At 37.3% G+C, this 22435-nt stretch overlaps 6 protein-coding genes across 6 annotated transcripts; 2 read left to right on the forward strand and 4 right to left on the reverse strand.

Moving 5' to 3' along the window:
• Positions 1-1600: 1600 nt before the first annotated feature.
• LOC129724902 (uncharacterized) lies at positions 1601-2668 on the reverse strand. The gene is made up of 4 exons (XM_055680179.1): positions 2446-2668; positions 2279-2388; positions 2111-2224; positions 1601-2051 (listed from the first exon to the last, which is right to left on the reverse strand). The coding sequence occupies exons 1-4, from the start codon at positions 2525-2527 to the stop codon at positions 1806-1808; spliced, it is 552 nt and encodes a 183-aa protein (XP_055536154.1). The 5' UTR covers positions 2528-2668; the 3' UTR covers positions 1601-1805.
• A 5850-nt stretch (positions 2669-8518) lies between these two features.
• On the forward strand, positions 8519-11813 carry LOC129723647 (CDK5 and ABL1 enzyme substrate 2). Its single transcript, XM_055677986.1, has 5 exons — positions 8519-9683; positions 9741-10470; positions 10537-10727; positions 11180-11384; positions 11441-11813. The coding sequence occupies exons 1-5, from the start codon at positions 9244-9246 to the stop codon at positions 11579-11581; spliced, it is 1707 nt and encodes a 568-aa protein (XP_055533961.1). The 5' UTR covers positions 8519-9243; the 3' UTR covers positions 11582-11813.
• Positions 11070-13981, reverse strand: LOC129723648 (arginine-hydroxylase NDUFAF5, mitochondrial). The gene is made up of 3 exons (XM_055677988.1): positions 12950-13981; positions 12737-12895; positions 11070-12658 (listed from the first exon to the last, which is right to left on the reverse strand). The coding sequence occupies exons 2-3, from the start codon at positions 12853-12855 to the stop codon at positions 11815-11817; spliced, it is 963 nt and encodes a 320-aa protein (XP_055533963.1). The 5' UTR covers positions 12856-12895; positions 12950-13981; the 3' UTR covers positions 11070-11814.
• A 150-nt stretch (positions 13982-14131) lies between these two features.
• Positions 14132-15224, reverse strand: LOC129723649 (exosome complex component RRP42). The gene is made up of 2 exons (XM_055677989.1): positions 15052-15224; positions 14132-14996 (listed from the first exon to the last, which is right to left on the reverse strand). Exons 1-2 carry the CDS (start codon positions 15106-15108, stop codon positions 14154-14156), a joined length of 900 nt encoding a protein of 299 aa, XP_055533964.1. The 5' UTR covers positions 15109-15224; the 3' UTR covers positions 14132-14153.
• A 3782-nt stretch (positions 15225-19006) lies between these two features.
• On the forward strand, positions 19007-21296 carry LOC129724731 (DNA mismatch repair protein Mlh1). The gene is made up of 2 exons (XM_055679863.1): positions 19007-20473; positions 20537-21296. The coding sequence occupies exons 1-2, from the start codon at positions 19248-19250 to the stop codon at positions 21261-21263; spliced, it is 1953 nt and encodes a 650-aa protein (XP_055535838.1). The 5' UTR covers positions 19007-19247; the 3' UTR covers positions 21264-21296.
• Positions 21264-22191, reverse strand: LOC129724733 (succinate dehydrogenase assembly factor 2, mitochondrial). Its single transcript, XM_055679864.1, has 3 exons — positions 22038-22191; positions 21668-21849; positions 21264-21602 (listed from the first exon to the last, which is right to left on the reverse strand). Exons 1-3 carry the CDS (start codon positions 22050-22052, stop codon positions 21329-21331), a joined length of 471 nt encoding a protein of 156 aa, XP_055535839.1. The 5' UTR covers positions 22053-22191; the 3' UTR covers positions 21264-21328.
• Positions 22192-22435: the final 244 nt, after the last annotated feature.

Here is a 22435-nt window from a genome sequence, read left to right on the forward strand (position 1 = left end):
TTTTATTTTTCTGTGTAAATAGTAGCGCACTGTTACACACTTAACTAATCTCGGTAAACTTCCCAACAGCTGATCGAGCTCGGCGAAATTTTTAACAAATGTCAGCAATATATTTCGACGAACATTCAGCAAATATATCGATTTACCGTAAACAAGCAAGTATTGACGTTTTGTTTGCCGAAGTTCTTGAAAATTCTGCCGAGAGCTTGTAGAACATTTCGCTGGGTTTATCAGCTGTTGAGTTCTCGGCAATAAAATCTAAGTGTGTAGTGAAGCGGGCAATGTATGTAGTTTTTCGAGAATGCGAAAATGAACGGGAATAGGGGCCATCCACATACCACGTGGACAGCTTTGGGGGGGGGGGGATAGGCTAATGTCCACGGTCCATACAATTTTTTTAGAATTTATATGGGCTGTTGTCCACGGAGAGGGAGGGGGGTCAAAATCGTTAAAAATCTGACCACGTAGTATGTGGATGACCCCATAGAAGGTGTGACTTTTAAGCCTGTATTACACTCTTTGACCAAGCGTCAAATATTTGGTACTTTTTGACAGATAAAAATGTGGTCAAAGATAATTGTTTGTCACTCTCCAATTTTAACATGGGGCAAACACGGGCAAACAACAACCATGATGTCAAATAAATTTGACCATTATGTCAGAAGGTCAAATATTTGACCATTAGACAAAGAGTGTACTACAGGCTTTAGGCTTAGAAAAAATTTTCCCTCGTCCAGACGGGACGCGAACCCGCAATCCCCGCAAAAAAATTTTCTAAGCCTAAAAGTCACACCTTCTATTCCCGTTCATTTTCGCATTCTCGAAAAACTACATACATTGCCCGCTTTACTAAACTAAAAATGCAAGTCATATGACAAAAATGGAATTAGTTCGTAAAGCAGCATGTATTGACATTTTGTTTGCTGATGTTCTTGAATATTCTGCCGAAAACTTGTAGAACATTTCGCTGAATTTATCAGCTGTTGAGTTCTCGGCAATAAAATCTAAGTGTGTAAGGATGCCCTTACAAAATAAATATTTTATTTCCAGTGCCGAGCAACTAAAAAATGACTACACGGAAACAAATCGACACGTCATGTTAAAGTGTTTTACACTTAAATTTGCACTACTGGATGAAGCACGTAAGATTCATGTGCAAAACACTGCAGATTCATCTGTCGCCTATCGCCGCATTTGAAACAGAAAAACACTTTCGATTCGTTTGCTATCACATTGCAATACAATGATTGTATCTTGAATCTGAAATAAACTTCTGTTTCATTTGAAAAGGATTTTCTTTCGGTTTTTGAATGATAATAATGTGAAATGCGAATAATTTTATGGAATGTTTGTTTATTGATTAGATAGAAAATCAAATTTATTATAACCAAACTTTTCAGAAACGCATAATTACAAGATGTTAACAGTCAAAAAAACAGAAAGAGTGAGTTATTTAACAGTAGTACAAGATAAGAACTTTACTTTCACTCGTTATATTTGCATCTTGCAGTTAGGCCTCTTGAAAAGTGCGTGGTACAAGTATAGGTTTTATAATTGTTAAATATAATTCTATAACCTAAAATGGATCTATGAACCTTATGCATATAAATTTCACGACAAATCAAACTAGATTGTAACAATTGATGATAGACTAGTTTAGCGTAGGTTACATGTATAAATATATTGCACTGAAAGCACGAAGTTGCACAAGTTAATTCATTATTACTGTGGTTGTTCACAATTTGCAGTGGCACGATTGAGTGGATTAGGCATGATAGACAATCGGCTAGAAACGTACACCTACATTAATGAATGCGAAGTAGTTTCGGCTTTCGATCGAACGCAACGGTATCCTTGAGTACGTCATCAAAATCAAACTCCATCGAATCTGACTCGATTGAAAGTTTGATTTGAAGTAAATGTTCCACATATAGAACATATAAAAAAATATTACTCACGTAGATCACAGATATATTTCCGGTAGAATTGCTTCGATTTTGCCTTGACACAACGTTATCTCTAACAGGCTGAGCATCAGGTACCAACAACTCCTAAAATATCACAAAATATTAATTAAATCAATGTTTGAATTTCTGAAATTAAATTTTACCTCTTGCGTAAATTCCCAATCCTGCAGAATTGAGCTCGCACAGGCTGGTGAATCCAAAGTGGAATTGTCCCTGTCCAAATTTTCTCGCGAAGCCAGAGGTAAATCCTCATCGGGCTGTAAACAAAACATATTATTAGCAATATTTTTGTTTTAAAACTTTAGGTATACCTTTATCGAAATTATCGTTTCGTTGCCCTCTTGCTGAACAAGCGTCACCAAGTTAGATTTGATTAGAAGTTGTAAAATTGCCGTTGGATCGCTTTCATTTACTTCCGAATCTAAAAAAACGATTTGATTCAATTATAATAAAAAAAAACATTTAGGTATGTACTTACTTTGTAAAAACTTTCGTATATAATCCGGGAATCCAGCAACATCTACAATAGAACGCGACCCGCTGCTGTGTTTACTCGCCATTTTTTTTTCGTTCAATACAGCTGCCACTTGACTTACAAAAACCAAACAGATGACTCGAATGTGTTTGGCACATGAAAATCACTACAATGAAACCTTAGGGCATATTCAAGTGTATTCCACTTGAAAGAGATGTGCAAATATTACGTAATTCATGAGTGCTTCAAAAATTTTAGAGCATGTGCAGCATCACTTTAATTGATAGTGATTTTCTATTTATTTTCATAAAATAACTTTATCCAATCCGTGCGCAGCGCTATTTTGAAATCTATGTGTCGAATCTCTTGGATAAATCGTGCCGATTCATACCAGTGTACATATTTCGATTTAACCCTTTCTTTACCACAAGGTTTTTACTCAAACATAAATCGAAAAATAGGTTTCTAGCGAAAGCGCTTGAACAAACCCTTCTTATTTTATCCCAAATTATAGTTTGAACGAAAAAAAAAATAAAATCCAAAATGGTGCTGTAGAGCACCACTGGGTTTTACGAGCAGCGAAGGAAAAAAATCACCTCTAGCGATTAATGAATACATATAAAACAAGCCTAGGATGCGTTGACATCGTCGTCAGTATGCGAAAAACAAAGTATTGGTGCTGGTGCACTCTTTTGCTTTCCTCTTTACGATATATTTCTATTCATTAGTGTACACCACAATACGTGGTTCTCAATGTGCACAACTCGGTATATGAAGTTATTCGTCTCTGTTACAGAGAGCGATCAGAACTTGTTATATCCTTATTCTTTTGACTCATGAATATGATTTTTTGTCAGAAAAAGAAAGAAAATGACAGTGTATGCTCTCCTGCTCTCGCTTAAACTCAACCGCTGCCGAAGTAGTTCCTTCCCCCACACATTCCCTCTCACCGCACCACACCTCTGCTGCTGTTCAGGCGACATGATTTTCTCCTGTTGCTATCCTTTCTTCCCGTAACTACCGGCCTATGGAGAGACAAACGCAACGATCAAATCGCTTCTCAGAGCTGATGTAGTCTAGTCATGTGTTTGTTTTCTCCCAGAAACCTATGCACCCTATCATCATTTCATAACGGGTTGAGAGGATTCGAATTTAGTCGCGGCCTATACACTTCGTGAAGTGTACCTATGATGAATAAACGATTATTGTATCATTTTCGTTTCGTTTCCATCACTGCTTACGAGTCACATTTTACGAACAACACAAAATCAACAACTAACTTTATTTCGCCTAGATATCTTATAAAAAGTTAATAAAACTGAACGGAATAATATTTTATATTATGTATGATATGCTGTAAAGCAATTACGGTCTCTTAAAAGGCATAACGGCCTTCCACATTTCGAGCAATAGAAATATGTGAAATGGTTACGAGAATCACAATGGTAACAACGTGATCGCTCGTCACATGCTACGGGCAAGTGAGCAACACCATCTAATCTGGAGTTCAACTCGGGAGCTTTCAGCGGAAGTCGAGATTTTTTTTTACAGGCATCTGTTTCAGGGGTCGACCTCTACGCTTTACTATTTGTTTTCCACGCTGAATGAACCAGTTTGCAATCTCGATACGAAAGTCCAGCAACGTAATTCTGGTTTCATCAAGTCGCGTATCGTGACGTCGGTATTGTATTGAAGGCATCGATGTGCTATTTCAGTCACTCTTTAGAAAACAGCACTTTGAACGATAATTCTGAATTTTCAAACGTGTTGGGAACAACTTCATTTTTGTTGTTATTCGCCCAGTGGTGCTTTGGTGCACCAAGGTTTGAGCATTCATGAAACTTGATTAAAATGAGAAAAGTGACTACAATTTGTTTTAAGGAGTGTTGTGACACCTAATTAATGAGAAAATATTTTTTGCACGGGTCAACATTAGAATGGTGATAGCTCATGAACAATAGAAAATATTGAATTATTTTTCGAAGAAAAAAACGGCACTTTTTCAAATGTTTGATATTCTAATAAATTATTGACTGTACATTTTTGGATAATTTTTTGCCGGAACATAAGTTAGGTGTGCAAGAATATATTTTCGAAATTTGAGCGAGATTGCTAAATGATTCGTAACGATACACACATCCAAACTTGTGGTGCTCTAGAGCAACCATGGTAAAGAGAGGGTTAACCCCGGTAGAGTTAAGCAAGAGTCATTTATGAGGCAAACAACCCGCATTTAGTGTGCGACCGCAATACCTAAGGGGAGACAACTGGGTATAGATTTGCATCCACTTTGGGAACCACTCGCTGATTGGTTGAAATTTAAAACCCCGAGTGCGTTAAAATTTATCATCAGGCTTGCTGGCAGTATTGCTGAACAACATGTTTTGTTGTTTTGATTTATATTTTTTATGATTTCACCTGTTATATTCTAAAATAATTTCAAGTGAATATTCAAGTTCTGTACAAATACGGGTGTAGTAAGAGATTCGACTTTGATCATCACTTATTACCAACAGATTCAAAAGTGCGCAAGGAGTTATTACGGTTTTGCGTGAAGCATAAGAACAGCATACCGCTGCTCAATGTCGTGTGTAGTGTGGGCTTATTTCTACTTTTGAATCCGTTCTGGATTAAGTTTAAAATATACCTGTTGAGGCATATTGCTTGTGCGGAGAGTACAATGCAGTTGGGTCAATGAATGAATCATAATCATTGATGGATGACACCTTCGATTTTAAGTATATTAAAAATGCAAAAAAAAAAAAAACATTAAAAACATTCAAGTATTTTCCGAGTGAATGGCATCACTTACGAAAAATACAACAGGGATCATCGAAGTGGATGAGGAAGAAGAGTAAGAAGCCAGATGTCGCCCCTTAGCGCAATACTAGAGCAACCCATCGGACAACCTTTGTTTTTCACGCTTTTCGATGGGGATTGCATCACAGAACGGAAGGTCATCTGTGATACGAAAACTGCTAAGTGCTCAGTGAATTTTGCAGCGCTCCCTAGGGGTGGAAAGAACGCTTTTTACACGGAAAATAAACAGAATTTATACTACTTTTATCGAAATCAATCAAACACACTGGTATAAATCTGTCGGCGAAAACACTACAGGTTAACCCTGCTAAGCATCTGTGAGAAGGAAAACACATTATTTCTAGGGGCTTGACAACTTTATTTCATGAAAAATATTTCGGTAATATTACACGATATTGGTTAATATATTTATTAATATCTATCATTAATTTATTTATTTATTTACATTAACTTCCCAACCATAGCGACATGTCGAAACGGTTTGATCAACAAGTAGGCACGAGCGGGGAAGCGTTTTTTTTGTTTTGTACGGTTGGAGACGAAGCATCACCAAGCGACAGCAAATACTTTTTCTACTTGTTAATAGATTCTTACTAACTAAGCAAATGAAAATCGCAAATTCATGTGTTTCAAGTTGTGAATTGCTTCTAAAATGAATGAATATCAGTAGCAAGGAATGTAGCTTTACCGTATTTATAATTTGAATGCATCGAAATAGTATATTATAAGATGCGATGAATTTTGGTCATCGGTTGTTTTAATAAACAACTTTAGTCTTTGGCATTTTATTTTTTTGCAATATAGCCGGTTGTACTTTTGGCATACCGTTTTACTATGTTTCTATACACCAACATCACAACGACGATAATATGACTTCAAAGAGTTTTGATGTAACTAGAGGTGTGTCTGAAAATGCAACGATAAACACTTAGTAACAATGAATACAATCGAATTTTGCTAGTTGCACTAAATTCGTAGCCCAACTAGTGAAGGACTTTCACGCGTTGGTTTGAGCTATCCAGGTTGCAAGATGACACCGGTTGTTTCTTTTTGTTAGGATTACTAATCACCTATTGGGTTACGCAGTGTCTTGCCCCTAGCATCCTTCAAAACAGCTGACTCAGATAGCGGCATAGATAATTGTAGAACTGTTCCTTTATTGTTTTTTAGTAATCTACTCCTTTTAACTGTGAAAATAATCAGATTATTAACACGAGTTACATAAAGTGAGAGTCGCATCTTTTGTTTCAAGTCTCTAATTACCACCTCGTTTAGAGTCCTCTTAAAGAATATTCGTATATTACGTAACGTGAAGTTCAGAAATTTTCAAAACCCCCATCAACTAAGTAACGCAAATTTGCATGGTGGTCTTATGCAGTTCAACACTTCGCTGGATACCTTTCCTCCACCTCTCCCCTGAGCGCGTTATCTATTATACGAATGTTTCCATATATGAACGAACGCTAGGGGCACTATTGATATACAATGGTGATTCGCTAACCGGTTGCTCATTAGTCGGGGGTTTGTTAGTTGGGCCCTCATCCATCTAAAAAGCGCTTTTATGTCAAAATTGAACGTCATTCAAATGCATGCAAGAAACCCGAAAAGTGAATAAATAATAAAATAAATTTTGACTACTCGTACTTGAGTTTATTTGTCATTGATTGTTGATGGTTACCTTGGATTACTCGAAAAAAATGACATTGATTACTTCGGAGTAATCTCAGGTTACGACGCATTTCGAAACCTCTTGAAACGAACCTCTTGAGATCCTTTTTCAGTGTTCTGTAAGGTTGTCACTTTCGGTTGTCAGCAGGGATACCAGATTTGTCAGCAAAACGCTGATTTGTTTTGATTCGCAGGTATGTGCGATTTTTTTTCAATCTCCATCCCGCATAATCAATAACCATAAACGGATGATAATCCATATGGTTTAAAGATACCCCATACAGTCGAAACTATATCCCGAACTAGTTGTTAGGCACGTTTTATGGTTATTGATTATGCGGGATGATTAACTACATTTTTTTCCCTATGACTTTCTCAAAATGTGTGCAGATTTTTACAGACTTCTGCCTGCTCGAGCGCATTTTTTCGAATCACGATTTGATTTTTATCAGATTTCAAAAAAAAAGACTGCACAATGGAACCAGTACCTCTTACAATCGCATTATTCGTTGCCCTAGAAGCTAACCTGATTTTACTTAACCTTATTCTGCTTATTTTTATTTAAATGGCATGTCGCATGTCGCATCAATGAGTAGAAAATCTATATTCTCCAGAATGGACTAGAGTCAATCGGCAAAATATTTAATATAATCTAATAAGAGGATGAAACTAGTTTATAAATTTTATTTCCGAATAAAGATGTGATTCATTTATTATAAATATTCGGAAAATTTGCGTTAAAAAATCCATCTGTGCCATGATTTTTAAAAACTCAAAGTACTTTCTCGAGTTGAAAAAAAAACTCACGAGCTGCATTTTATATTTTAACAATTTTCAAAAATAACCATCTATAACACATGGTACATTTGTAAATGGAAGAATTGCAACATTAACGGTATAAAACGCACGATTTTTCAATAACATTGATTGTTGCTCGTGTTTCAAATCAACACTTGTCGATTACAATACCTTCGTTACACTATTGTAATATGACAAAGTCCACAAATGTGAATAATTGCGAATTTTTTCCAAAACGTTTTTGCATCGAACGTAATAGATTGTATTAAACGGGTTAAACTGTTGTAATAACCGTCAATTCAAAACATCGAATAAATTATGCCACATTATACCACTGGCAAAGCGGCATAAACGTACACGACAAATATATATTGCCCGAGAGCACAGAAACTTCAATTGTCATTTTTCAGTCCTTTTTGTGTGCACTTTCTGTTCGATCATATACCTGAAGTTGACCTTCCGTTCTGTGATTGCGTCCAAGTTGCGACCGTTCGTACAAACCTGAAGCTGTCAAAAGTTGAAAACAAACTGAAATCAGCTCATCACAACTGTCTCGGGGTTGCCTTATACCCGCAAAATACCCAAAATGGTGGTTGGGTATTGATTTATACCAGATTCCGTGATACGTAATATACGAATGTCTCTTATCTCTATACGGTCTAACCTCCTGTCAAACGACAATCACAATGAAAAAGTCGGTTTCAAAGTACTTTCGATATATGCGCGGATGCCTGTTGTTGTAGATATAACAATGTCAAAACGTTTGATTCAAGTTGCCAGTATTTTAAGCAGTGATACTACATAATAATAATTAAACTTGTTTCGTTCATATTTTTACATAAACTCAAATCCTTTACATGCATGTTAAACTACCTATATGAGCTTTTTATATTTTTGTTTCAAATTATCTCTGATTGCCACAAAAATATATCATTTTGCGTCAGAAACTGGCAGCCTTGCAAGGTACTTAAAGTAAAATAAAATGTCTAAGAAGAATATTCAGGATCAGTCGTCATTTCACTGACGAAGGAGTATAGTTTGTTCGGAATTGAACTAGAGTTTTTGCATTGTTTGTTAATTTGCCGGAGTCAGGTTGCATCGCGCAAGGTTTTTTTTGTTATTCTTAAAATAAAGTAAATATTTGTTTTCGATATCGTTTTTCTCACTAGTAGCTTTGTTTCATTTATGACCGTGTGATTCTCGTTGTGTAACAAGAAACTGAATACTTATGCCGATTGTGGGAGAGTGTTTACTTTTAAAGTATTTTGGTCTTATCAGCGAAAAGAAAGCAAGAAGCAAATATTCAACGTGAAACGCGAGAACCGCCAACTTCAAGATGATTCCCAGTAAAAAGAACTGATAGTTACTGCACGGCATCTGTTGCTGAAAGATCTCTTTAGTTTATTTTGTAAATCCGAGTGATCCCGTGTTCTGAACGAAGACGGCCATTAGGTTGTACACAGTGAATCCGTAAACCAGCGACTAGTATAGGGCTTTCGTAGTTTTCATCGATTCATGGCTAGTTCTATGAACAACAAAACACGTTTTCGTCGTAGACTTGCTGCGATATCCTTTCTGTCCAATATATCTCTGGACGGTACTCATCGTGATACAAAATTAGGTCCGCTGCACGGCTCCGGAGCAGGTGCTGTTGGTTTGCTATCAAACGTTGACAACAACAATGTCGGGGGAATACGAACCACGGCCAACTTCGACGATTCGTCGGAGGACAATATCGACACGCCTGGGACGGGTACACAGGTGGAATATTCGCACAATTTCGAACAGTTTGAATCCAACCTGAACGGATCGACATGCCCAACCGGCGCAATGAGAAGAATTCGTGCCCGAACAGGCACATTCGGAAAAGGTTCCGACAGGAATGCAGTTCACCGGATCGATAGCGAAGGAAACGTGATTTACGCTAAGGTAGCCTCTACACCGCTGAAGGACAGGTATGTGGGATTTGATCAAGATAGTTACGATATTAATGTTTTATTTTATTCGAACAGAGAAAATGTGAACCCCAACGAGGGACTTCACTATTACTGCCCGGCGGATAAACGGGCACGGGCTAATTCAACGTCGCTTCGAGCTGGTTCCACCGGAGTCAAACGTTCGTTGCTTATGAATGCAAGCGCTAGTGACGATAAACGAACGATAGGCGATTTGCCTAACAACAGTAGCACAGAGAGTCTCATACAAGGAAGACAACGCAATGTAATCATTAACGAACCGGTAGAACGTGAAATTAAATTTATCCCAGCAGATACTAGCCGGCATCACAACTTTCGCGACGACCGTGTAGTTTTGATGTCCAAACGGACACCTTGTTTTTTGTTTTCTGTGCTCCCTCACTACAAAAATAAAACGTCACGTATGGAAGCCCGTCGAGAAGGAAGACGACGTAATCCATCTGGCACAAGACCATTGTCTTCAATAAACGATTCCCCATTCGATGCATTCCGGTTACTAGGAATCGAAAGAGGTGGAGAACCGGGACAGGAAGTGTCGTATGGTCATCTACTTATTCCCTCCCGGCAGTACCACCGGGAAAAGAAACACGAGAAAGCTTCACGCAGCGCATTCGAAATTACAAACTTTGCCTCATTGGAAAACCATGCCGCAGCTCGCTATTATACCTACGAATCAAGCAATCGCAATACCACAGCCAGTCCCTCACAGAATACAAGCAGTCAGGAAAAAGGAGACATCGACGAGGGTTTTACGTCAGTGTCGGGGGTAAGAAAATAAACGCCTTTAGTCACCAAATTGAATCCGTAACTTAAAGTAGCACTACCATTGCAGATTCAATACTCGCCAAACATTTTGGATGATCCAGAACTAATTGCCGGAAAACATCGCACGCTTTTAACCTTCACCTCGTACATGACTTCAGTGATTGATTACGTACGCCCGTCTGATCTCAAAAAGGAACTCAATGATAAGTTCCGCGAGAAATTTCCTCACATACAACTAACTTTGAGCAAATTACGCAGGTGAGTTCGTTGCGCTTGTCTGTTATCATAAACAGTGTCTCTGTTTTTGTTCGTGTTTGGAGATAGAACATTTGATAGGAAAATGATAAAAAATTTCTCTAGGTTGATATTTTGATGTTTCAGTTGTTTTCAATCATATTGTTTGTGTCCATGAAAGATCACAAGCATATTTATCCTTCACAGATAATTTATTGTTTGAAAACGTGTCAGGTTGCAGTTATTTATGAACGTCTGTGTTTTATCTTTAGCAGTCTTCAGTGATAAGAGGAAGTTGTATACATATAAAGCCTTTCTCAAATGAACAACATTCCAAGCTATATTTTATTAGCAGTCTGTTTTTGTAATCTTATTTTTTTTATTTGAAATAATTTCTATTTGATTACAATTTTATATAAAAATAAATTGAAATAAATCAACGATGTACATAATCAATTTTTATAATTACATTTTAGCATAAAACGTGAAATGAAACGCATCAATAAACTGGACTCGCGAATCGACTTTTTAACCATCTCGCAGGCATATGTTTATTTCGAAAAATTGATTTTATCCAATCTAATAAACAAGGAGAACCGCAAGTTGTGTGCAGGCGCTTGTCTTCTGTTAAGTGCCAAATTGAATGACGTCAAGGGAGAAGTTTTGAAGAGCCTTATAGAGGTAATCGTATGGTATAGACCCATTTTATTAAAATACTCATTACTATGTGTTTTCAGAAAACTGAAAGTTTGTTTCGTGTCAATCGTAAGGAATTAATTGCATCTGAGTTTGCTGTGTTGGTTGCACTCGAATTCAGCTTGCATGTTCCAACTAGTGAAATCCACCCACACTATCAACGTTTGCTGTACGAATCCTAAATTTATAGTTTGAATATCCATAGTTGTAGGTTGTGGGTACATTGGATTGCTGTACTGTAATAGGTTTGTTTCAGTTTATTGGCTATAAGCTATAACAACCATTCCCCAGATAGATCGTCAGTATCAAGTATGCATAACAAAAACTACTACCAACATGGTTGCTTATGGTTTATATTTTTTTTGTACTATGTTTCTATTTTTACATACGAAATAAAACACTATTATTTTTGCACCTATTGTTTTTTATTTTTTGGTCCTACAACGGTGGCCAAGTCTTTGAAAGAAACATCCGCAGAGCCTCGTTCGGCCGGTTTAGGTTGACTAGGACAAGGTTTCCACCCGACAAAATAAATAACCTGAAATGTTGCTGTTACACCGTCGTTTTTGCCGTACATGTCCTGATAAATTGCTGCCGCCGCCATAAGCTCATCCTTATTGATACGTAACGGCCTGTTGAAGGCGGCATTATTCTCAGCCATTCCTTTCAAATCTGCCATCAATTCGAACATAGAAGGGTAACGTACAATAATCTCATCGGTGTCAATCGTCAACATAGTGAAATTCGATCGATTCAACAGCATCCCCACATCTCTAATCTGAGTAAAGGGGGATATGTGCGGTGAGAAGCCCCCTTTTCTCTCTTGTTCAGCCAGATGCAACGACGATCTTAACTCGTACAAAGTTTCCCCTCCAAACATTGCTCCCATGAATACTCCATCAGGACGTAGGGCTTTGTTGATTGCTCTGAAACACGCCGGCAAATCGTTTACCCAATGAAGACTCAAACTAGAAACCACCAGATCTAGACTTTCTTGTTCAAATTCAAACTTCTCTTCGTCCATTTGGCGTGTGGAATAGTTTAAACCTGGTGTACCCTTTATCTGCGTCAACATAGTTTTGCTAATGTCTACAACGGTGAGGTTTGCAACCGACTCGTTCAGAACGTGATTAGTAACATATCCTCGTCCTGCGCCCAAGTCAACTGCATTCTGAAATTGCCGCTGCACATCGAAGATTCGATCGGACAACCGGAATCCAACCTCTTCCTTGATGTAGTCGTATAGTTGAACATCATCTCTAAGCACAGTATAGCATAAGAATAAGATGTAATACATTCGCATAACAGAGTAATAAAACTTGCCGCCCAATATTCACCTCTGGGCTGCTCGTTCTTTTTGCAACCTTTTGACGTTTCTATCGAATATGTTAACTACTGGCACGCAGTATCTTCTTATTCCAAAACGGTTCAGTTGTTGTTTCACTATTGTTAACATGATTTTCTAGTTACTGCATTGATTTTATCTGCTTATTAGACTATTGAAAAGAACTTCACATAAATAAATTGAACAGCACGGTTTATTTATTTACCTTTTGATTTCGCTTGGTTCAGGGTATGCACGGTAAAAAAAAGTCACGTATTTTTGTTCTTCGTATTATAACTCGAAATAATTTTCGTTTATAATTTATTTTAAAATATATTCTGTTATATTCTTTTTACATAGATTCTACGTGATTGTCATTTGAATTCATCATGACCTGGTGAGATTAATTATTGTGTAAACTATTCAGTATACATCTTATTCATAGCCATTCGTCCTTCATGTCGGTTAGGTGAAATGCGTTATGAAAAGATATTTAGGCTTCATTGAAAGTATAGTCGCAGATATAGTTTTCAAATCTCGTCAAACATGTGAAAAGGGCCCATGTGCCATATGTAAACAAGCCAAATTTCCTCGTTTTTTGATTAATATAAGCGAAATCTGCCCTTACCAATGAGCTTTAGTAAAAGAATTTACTCTTAATCAAACAATCTTATTCGTACGAGTAGATTAAGCTTGTATTCATTGAAAAACGTGAAATAGTGGCTTGTTTACATATGGCACATGGGCCCTTTTCACATGTTTAGCGAGAAATGTGATTTCTACGCTCACAACTTTCACGTTATTTTTATGAGAAAGTTCCCACTTCGATATTTTCTATCATTTTACATAATTTATATCTACGTGAAAATCATTCAACCTCTTAGGTGAACACTATGGTTTATCATTAGACTGATCAGGTTTTTTTTTCGTGGAAAACGGGACGAGTAGGTTAAAAAAACGGGACGCTTGGAAAGTTTAAATTTTGAAAATTACTACACATTTGATTATATGTCTTTTCGGTAAAGTAAAATAAGTAAATTAATGTACCGAATCTCAGTACCCTGATACCATTTACCGAAATCTCATCGAACACTAGCTGAAACATTTCCCATTGGTATCCGGTAAAAAAACGTCTTCACTACCAGATAAAAACGATGAAAAGTATTCCTTTTCAAGTATGGTCAAATACACTAGTCAAAAATAGACGCCAGAGTCGATTAAGATAAGCAGCGACAATGTGTGTAGTTATTTGTTGTGTTCTACTCTATTGGAAGCCGTAAGCAACGCACAGTAACACCTTTTCTATTTCTGGTAATCAAGCCGGTTTGATCCAAGTTTATCTGGTACAATATTCAACCCCTCTCGCAAACCCAACTACCAATATAAACCACTAATTAAAGATACAGTATAAATTTTTCGACATCGACAATTTATTTTAAAAATCCGAAAATATCCTTCTCGCCCAAAGGCTTTGAGTTCTGCTCTTCATCTGCTTTTAGGGCAGACATCAATGCTTTATCCAGAAAGTTTCCTGCACTAAGACCAAGGTCTAAGCTCTTGTTCAATGTGTCGGCATGAAACGATCCCTCTCCAGAGGTTCTTATCGATGTTATTGATCCCCTCTTGCCATCTCGGTATGACAAACCGATAACAACACTGATTGCACTACATTCTTCCTCTTCCGCCGACGGATCCACGACACAATGGTCACCTATTTTACACACTGTAACTAACAAGGGAGCAGATGCTACATCAAGCCGCTCACAATCGTAAGGATCATCTGAGAGAATAATATCCATCGAGCCCCCATCAAGCTCTGCAGAAGACACTCTTGGAAGTTTAGTATTATACAGCGCAGCTTTAACTGCTAATGATACCGCATCAAACAAATTTCCCCCGCATTCTAGTATCAATATATCCACGTAAAGTTTCCAGCATTGATGTTTTGCTAAAATGCATAGAGGACTTAAATCGAATACTTGCTGCGATAAATAGGCTTTCAATAAAGTATTAGCTATTTCCATTGCCAATTTTTCCCCTCCGCGACCCTCAAAATCCGGAGTGGCATTCGCCGAGCAATCCACAAAAAACTCGATTTTGCCTTCTTTCGGGCGATCAGAACTAGGGGTATCGATGTCTGCCTTTACAGCTACCAGTATGTCTGTATTGGCCAATCGAAGCCGTGCAGAACCCATCGCATGAACGACAACATCCGTTTCTAGTTCCATTGGGCGGTAGTCCCGATTTGCTCGACCATCGTTCCGGTAGTCCTTCTGTATACAGACTTAAGATTAGTTCGGCATCTTTATGAGTACAACATTATGATACCTGAATTCCATGCAAAATATACGTTTTCTCCGCTTCACTGAGTAAAACATTAGCCATTTCTGTAATTTGCAGTTGTTTGCGTGTAATCTCTTGCTTTTCGCCGATAAATATTATTATTTCAAAACTGTAATCGCACGTTTCAAGATTCGACTCCGACAACCGATCCTGATGTGAACACTATCCAGAGATGCCAGATGTTTTTGAAAAATGTCTACAACTGCTCGAAAAACCGGAAAAATGTGCTCGAAATCTGAAAAAAATCTATCCGTGATCCGAAAAAAATTCGCTCACGCAGGCAAAAGTCTGTAAAAATTTGCACCCATTTTAAGAAAATCTGCGCAAATATAAGGAGACTTTGACAAAAATCTGCAGAAACCGTGGAAAAACTGCGAATATCTGCAAATCAATAAATCCGGACTACTTCGTGATTAGGGCGAATCTTACAATGACTACGAAACTCAAAAAAGACAAACAAAGTTTTCAATCGAAAAATCAAATACTAAATAACGGTGGAACAATATATTTGTCATCCAAATACTCTAATAAAAGCAAAATTGTTCTAGCTTTGTACATGGTGAACCTAAAACTTGAACTTCAGTCGCTTTACATTGTATATTCGAGAATTTATAGTTTCGCCTTTTACTATGCAATCTTTTCGATCTGCTCGAAAGTATCGCCCTTCACTTTGCGCCTTATTTAGATCTGCTCGAAAGTATCGCCCTTTAGTATGCGTCTTATTTTGAGTTGCTCGACAGTATCGCCCTTTACTATGCGCCTTATTTTCATTTGCTCGACAGTATCGCCCTTTACTATACGCCGTGTTTACGTTATTGTATTGGAATACGCCCTTTGCTTTTAATGTTTATTTTGTTGACAACTTTGATTTCGCCCATTCATCAAGACGAAGTCAAGTTTCGCCTTTTACTAACGTAAACAACAAAAAGGGCGTATTCCTCATTTTATCTCGTTTTGAGATAAAGTAAATTTCGCCCTTAACAAACATCGTACTTTTTAATAGTTAGAAAAGAGATACATTATTTTTTCGAAGTTTTAAGGTAGATAGTAACTCACTTCATACGTTTTCGGTAAAATCTCTATTTGTTTACAGTTTGTTAGATTCGCCCTTATCACGAAGTACTCCGGAAATATCTGCACACGGACCAGAGATGCCAGATATACAGACAAGTCTGTATTATACAGACTTTCTGTGTTGCGATACAGACACGCATAAGCCTACAGATTTTATACAGACATTTAGTATAATACAGATATTACACAGATATCTGATATTCTACATAATGGTTGCTGGAAAAAGTGAACTAGGAACTGAACACTTTGCTGAACATATTAATCTTGCGTTTTTGAGAGTGAAATCATGACAACGGGAATCGAGTCAGGCTATCGGGGTTTTTATCGGCCCCGTGGGCACTAATCTGCCTGTTTCGCCCCCAGTAACAAACAGCTGATTGTCTCGATCGATTGCCATGCAGGTTATATTGGTGAAAAGACCGTTTGTTTTATTCGGAGCAATATCCAACGTTGAAGAATTGCTTAAAATGTCCCAAACCTTGAAGGTACTATTTTTATAACCGCGAGACTTCTGCCATCATCAGTTTAGCTACATTACGACGAACGACGATTTTTATCACGGGAAAGACTCTTACTTCTATGTGTTACTTAGATTTAAAAGATAAATTAGTTATCGATTAATCTACCAACTATGATAGACTCGAAAAAGAACAAGCAATAAAACAAAACAATCTGACAGGTCGACAAATAATTAGGTATCAATGTATCGGTAACTTTTTCTCGCAGCGGTATACAGACTTATACAGACATTTTTATGGATTATATAGACTTGCCAAAAAAAAAGTCTGGCATCTCTGACACGGACTCCAAAAATCTGCGTTTTGCAGACAAATCTGCACATTTGGTATCACTGACACTATTGATCAGAGATGCCAGATGTTCTAAAAGAATGTTTGCAACTATTCCAAAAACCAGAAAAATCTGCTTGAGATTTGAAAAAAATTTATCCGTGATTCGAAAATATTCAACTCACGCACGAAAAAATGTGTAAAAATCAATAATCTGCAGACACTATTAAAAAACTGCAATTTCTGCCGTTTTATAAAAATCTGCATTTTGCAGACAAATCTGCACATCTGGTACCCCTGCTATCGATAATTATCTGCCAGCATCGATAAATTTTCAGCGTTACCGATAATTATCGCTATTCGGGTTATTCGCGTTGAAAGAGATTTTGAAGGCTGTTCGCACCTACGTGAACTCTCATATGCAATTGTCAAAATGTGCGTGATGACAAAAGCAAAAATATTTCCTTCCTTCTTTTTCGCATGCAAAAACCAAACAAATATCAGCAACACCGTCAACGCGAATTTCTTCTGCATCAACCATGGCTTTAGACGCGCTTATGCTTTTGCACTGGGTGTGTGACATTTTTTTTGGCACCATTTTCAATTTCGAACCAGGAAAGTACTGCCGTCAAAATTTTGTCTACCAATCATAAATTTATCATGTAATCGAAATTCCATTGAAAATGCTTACAAACAATATAAAATATGCATTGAAAATGCACATCGTACTGAAAACAAACGTAAAGTCACAGACTAACAGACATAACACTTTGAACAAATTTTCAATTAAATCATCGTTCGGACGATACCAGTACTTTACAATGGTATAACACTAGAACCACCTGGAGGGAAGGGGGAGAGGGGGATTATTCGGGACAGTTACGTAATTTATTTATAAAACTAAAAACGGGGCAATTAGAAGTAATTTAGCGTTACATAATTTTAGGGAAGCGGTCTCTAGAATTTTGGGTTACGTAATCTATATACCACGCTTTACATGAAATTCCCTTCAAAACTGCATAAACAAGGTACGATGTCAGCAGCGCGCCAGATTGGACGACATGTCTTCAAATTGAAGACTTTTACTCTGCGGTGAAGACATGCTTGTTTGTGAAGACAAGTGGAAGACATTGAAAGAAATGTGAAGACATTGGAAAAAGTGTGATTATGGTCCGCACTTTGCAGAGGCGGTGACCTCTTATTTTTCGACAATTTTCGATTTGCTGGTAATTTTTCTCAGAGTCTATGTTTATATAGTGTCGCGCAAAGATGAAACCAAAGGAACCAAATCAGTGTCAAACGAGGGAACCAATCGAGCAATGTAAATAAACAAGGTGATAATGTTAGGAGTGGATGAAAAGTGTTGTAATTAAGCGTGATAAAGAATATGTGTTTTTCCGAAGTTTTACCTATACATTTTAATCCAACATTAAACCTGTACACTTGCTCAGTTAAATTTAACAAAGCATCACCGGTGCAATCTATCAAAACTGTGTACCTTGTGAAGAATTTCAAAAAATGATATTCGCTTATGCATGGTGAAAAATAAGAGAACTGTATATAGTTCTTGGCAGTAAACGGCGCAAAAACTGTGTTGCCGGAACGATAGATTTTCTCTTTGCGCGACTCTATATACACATAGACTCTGATTTTTCTAGACTTCGGTCGGTTTTAACTAGAGACTGTGTTATAAAGAGATACGCAAAGAGAAGAGCAGTAAATATGGCAACCCTTTGCTAATATTCTATTCCAAACAATTCTGGCAACCACATTTAATTTCGCATGACTTTTCATACGCACTAGAAAGTGTAATGAAATTCCGAAACTTCGTAAGGATATATAACTGAGTTTGAAACTTGTTTATACATTTTTTTAATTTTCAATGCATCACTCATAATACAAGCATAACAAACACATTTTCCGTTCAAACCATAATTGCACGTGGTTCACAACAATTATACTGATTACAGTACACATTCTGTACGAAAAGTAACACTCCTGAGTTTGTTTACGTTGCACACTTGGAGCCTCGATTTGACGGTTCACTTGGAGTTTTCGACCTCACTCTTTGCGTATCTGTTCATAACACCGTCTGTAGTTTTAACATCCCTGCTCAGCAGCCTGATGGTCAATTCGATCAAATCTAATCAAAATATAGTGAAAAATAAAAATTTTTCTATTGGGATTTTATTTTGCTTTCACAAATCTGGCGGTTACGGTTTAATGCCGGGTAGTAATAGTAGATAACTAACAACTTTGCCTTTTGCTTTAAATTATCAACTATAAATAATAACTTTGCTATTAAACTAAACTCATGAAATGGAACCGGGTACGATTCGCAGGTTAGACGAAGCTGTCGTCAACCGAATAGCTGCAGGTGAGATCATACAACGGCCCGCCAATGCACTGAAGGAAATGATAGAAAACAGCTTGGATGCAAAATCAACCAGCATTCAAGTGGTGGTGAAATCTGGTGGTTTGAGATCATTGCAGATTCAAGATAATGGAACAGGTATACGTCGGGAAGATCTGGAAATCGTCTGCGAGCGATTTACCACATCTAAACTACAGAAATTTGAAGATTTGTCAACTATTGAGACCTACGGCTTCCGAGGTGAAGCACTAGCCAGCATAAGTCATGTGGCCCAACTAACTATAACAACCAAAACACGGCATGAAAAATGTGGCTATAAAGCATCCTACGAAGATGGAAAGTTAAAAGGACAAATTAAACCGTGTGCTGGTAACCAGGGTACACAAATTCTCGCTGAAGATTTGTTCTATAATGTTCCTTTGCGAAAACAAGCGCTTAAAGCGCCTAATGAAGAATTTCAAAAGATATCGGATGTGGTGAGTAAATATGCCATTCACAATCCACAAACGGGATTCTTGTTGAAAAAAATCGGTGAAAATGCAACCGTTCGTACTCAGGCAAAATCTACTGTCGAGAACAATATTAAACTTATTTATGGACAATCAATAGGTAAAGCATTGCTGAAAATCGACATTGATGATGACATTCTACAATTAAAAGTTGAAGGTTTTGTAACTAATGTCAACTTCACGCTTAAAAAAGGCATATTTATATTTTTCATAAATCACCGGCTAGTAGAGTCGGTTAATTTGAAGAAAGCGATTGATCAGATTTACTCTCTGTATCTGCCAAAAGGAATGTCACCGTTCATATATCTTTCTATCGAGTTACATCCTAACAATGTGGACGTGAATGTACATCCAACAAAGCACGAAGTTCACTTTTTGCATGAGGATGAAATTATGGCGAAAATCACTGAAACCGTGGAGCGTGTTTTGCTCGGAGGTAATGTTTCGAGGACGTTCTACACTCAAGCGCTTTTACCCGGCGCTTCGAATCCTGATTCATCGAAACTGAATGAATCCAGCGATGCGGGAGACAAGGCTAGATTGGATTACAAATTTGTTCGCACCAGCCATAGCGATCAAAAATTGGATAAATTTTTCGGAAATGTTTCTCGAAATGGAAGCATGAGCGAAAATAAATATTCACAGAATCTGAAATGTCAAAGGTCATCTATAGACTCTGTAAAGTAATGAAACTTGAACCTAATGCATATCGTTTTCTTTCTTAGGGATACAAAATTGACCAGTGTGCTTGAATTACGCAAAGCTGTTGAAGACGACTGCGATCGGGATCTGCGAAAAATTTTCTGCGAACTCACTTTTGTCGGTGTTGTAGATCGTACTCGGGCACTGATTCAGTACGATACGAAAATGTTTCTTACTTCTACTAAAGTTCTCTGGGAGGAGCTGTGCTACCAGATACTGCTGTTCAATTTCGGCAATCTGAGTGGGTTGAAGTTTTCCAATCCGTTGCCCTTGCATGACTTAGCTAATCTTGCTCTGCAGGATCCAGAGAGTGGATGGACTGAAGAGGACGGTCCGAAACCTGAATTGGTGGAACGTATCGTTGAAATACTTGTAGAAAAAGGATCAATGCTGCAAGAATATTTCAATCTTCGTATTAACAGCGACGGAAAGCTGGAATCCATACCGAGCCTGGTGAATGAATATACTCCGTCGATGGCATATCTACCGATGTATATTCTACGTTTGGCAACGGAAGTTGAGTGGGATGAAGAACAGGAATGTTTTCGAACATTTTGTAGAGAAACTGCCAAATTCTACGCAACAATCGCACTGAGTAAAGAAGATTCCGAATATAAATGGGAAGTAGAGCATGCAATTTATCCAACTATCAAGCAATACTTTCTACCTCCCACAGCATTTGCTAAAAACGGTTCACTTCTTCAAATAGCTAATCTTCCAGATCTGTATCGTGTTTTTGAAAGATGTTGATGAAGTTAAATAGAATATATTACAATGTTAAAACCATTTTAATTTTCTATTAAGAAAGATAAGGGTTAGTTTAAATTGGGCTGATGATACCTCTGTTCACGGTTGCTATTTTTTACGTGATCTTTAAGCATCGTCATGATTTCGTTATCGTATTCTGGTGGAGTCGGTTTAACACCGGTGGCCCAGTAGAATATATCCCAATCGTTGCTAGGTGTGTTAATAAGACTGTCATACAACTTCGTCTGTTGAGCGTTCATCGAATCTAGATATTTAGCTGCAAAAGTACTTAGAAGCAACCCATTTTCGAGCATTCCGCGTTTGCGGGATTGGTACAGCAATCTAAAATCACAGAAAAACATTATACAACGTTCATTTGTTGATCTAATTTTCGGATTTTGATATACCTAGATTTTTGCAGCTGAAGCGGTTCATTTTGCTTTTCTTTGTAGATAGGAATTGGAATCGATTTGTCTTCTAAATCGATCATGGGAGGATTTCCATCACCGTCGCGAGGAGGTACCAACAGAAAGCGACCACTACTAATGGACCGAAAGGCCGATGCGTATCTGATGTTGAAGTAACGCGACTAGAACAATAAATTGTTTGAATCTTCAAAAATGTGCGTAAAAGCTAAGGCTAGCAAATAAAATTATAAATGAAAGTTGGCACTATGAATGCACATTCCTTATTGTAAAAAATACGGAAACTGATATTCAATATTTTTTTTATATCCAACTGTTTTATTTATATTCTTTGCTATAGGCTTTCACTTACTAAATGAATGAACATTTTGCGCACTGAGGAAATAAAATGTTATATAAATAAACCGCACTCTCGTTTGTTTAGAACTAAGACAAGACGCGACAGTTGGCTTCTTATTTTTCTTTTCGTAACGGCCGTCATCCCCGTCAAAATTTTTTTGAACGTTCCATACCGTTGATGCCAGAATGATTATTTTCAACAACTTCTGCAGGTCAATGAAAATAAAACAAATTAAAATTGCAATATATAGGCGAATAATACTCAATTTTTATTTATTATTTTATGTTCAATAAAGCATACTTCTACTATCAAATTTTTGACGTTGACTAACGTCTATATCGAAGTTAGGCCCCTGAATTTAAAAATCTAGTAATTCAACCAGGGAAAACCAGAGAAAAGTGGTCAGGTTT

Source organism: Wyeomyia smithii, chromosome 2 (genome assembly GCF_029784165.1).
Source record: "Wyeomyia smithii strain HCP4-BCI-WySm-NY-G18 chromosome 2, ASM2978416v1, whole genome shotgun sequence".
Classification (NCBI taxonomy): Eukaryota; Metazoa; Arthropoda; class Insecta; order Diptera; family Culicidae; genus Wyeomyia; species Wyeomyia smithii.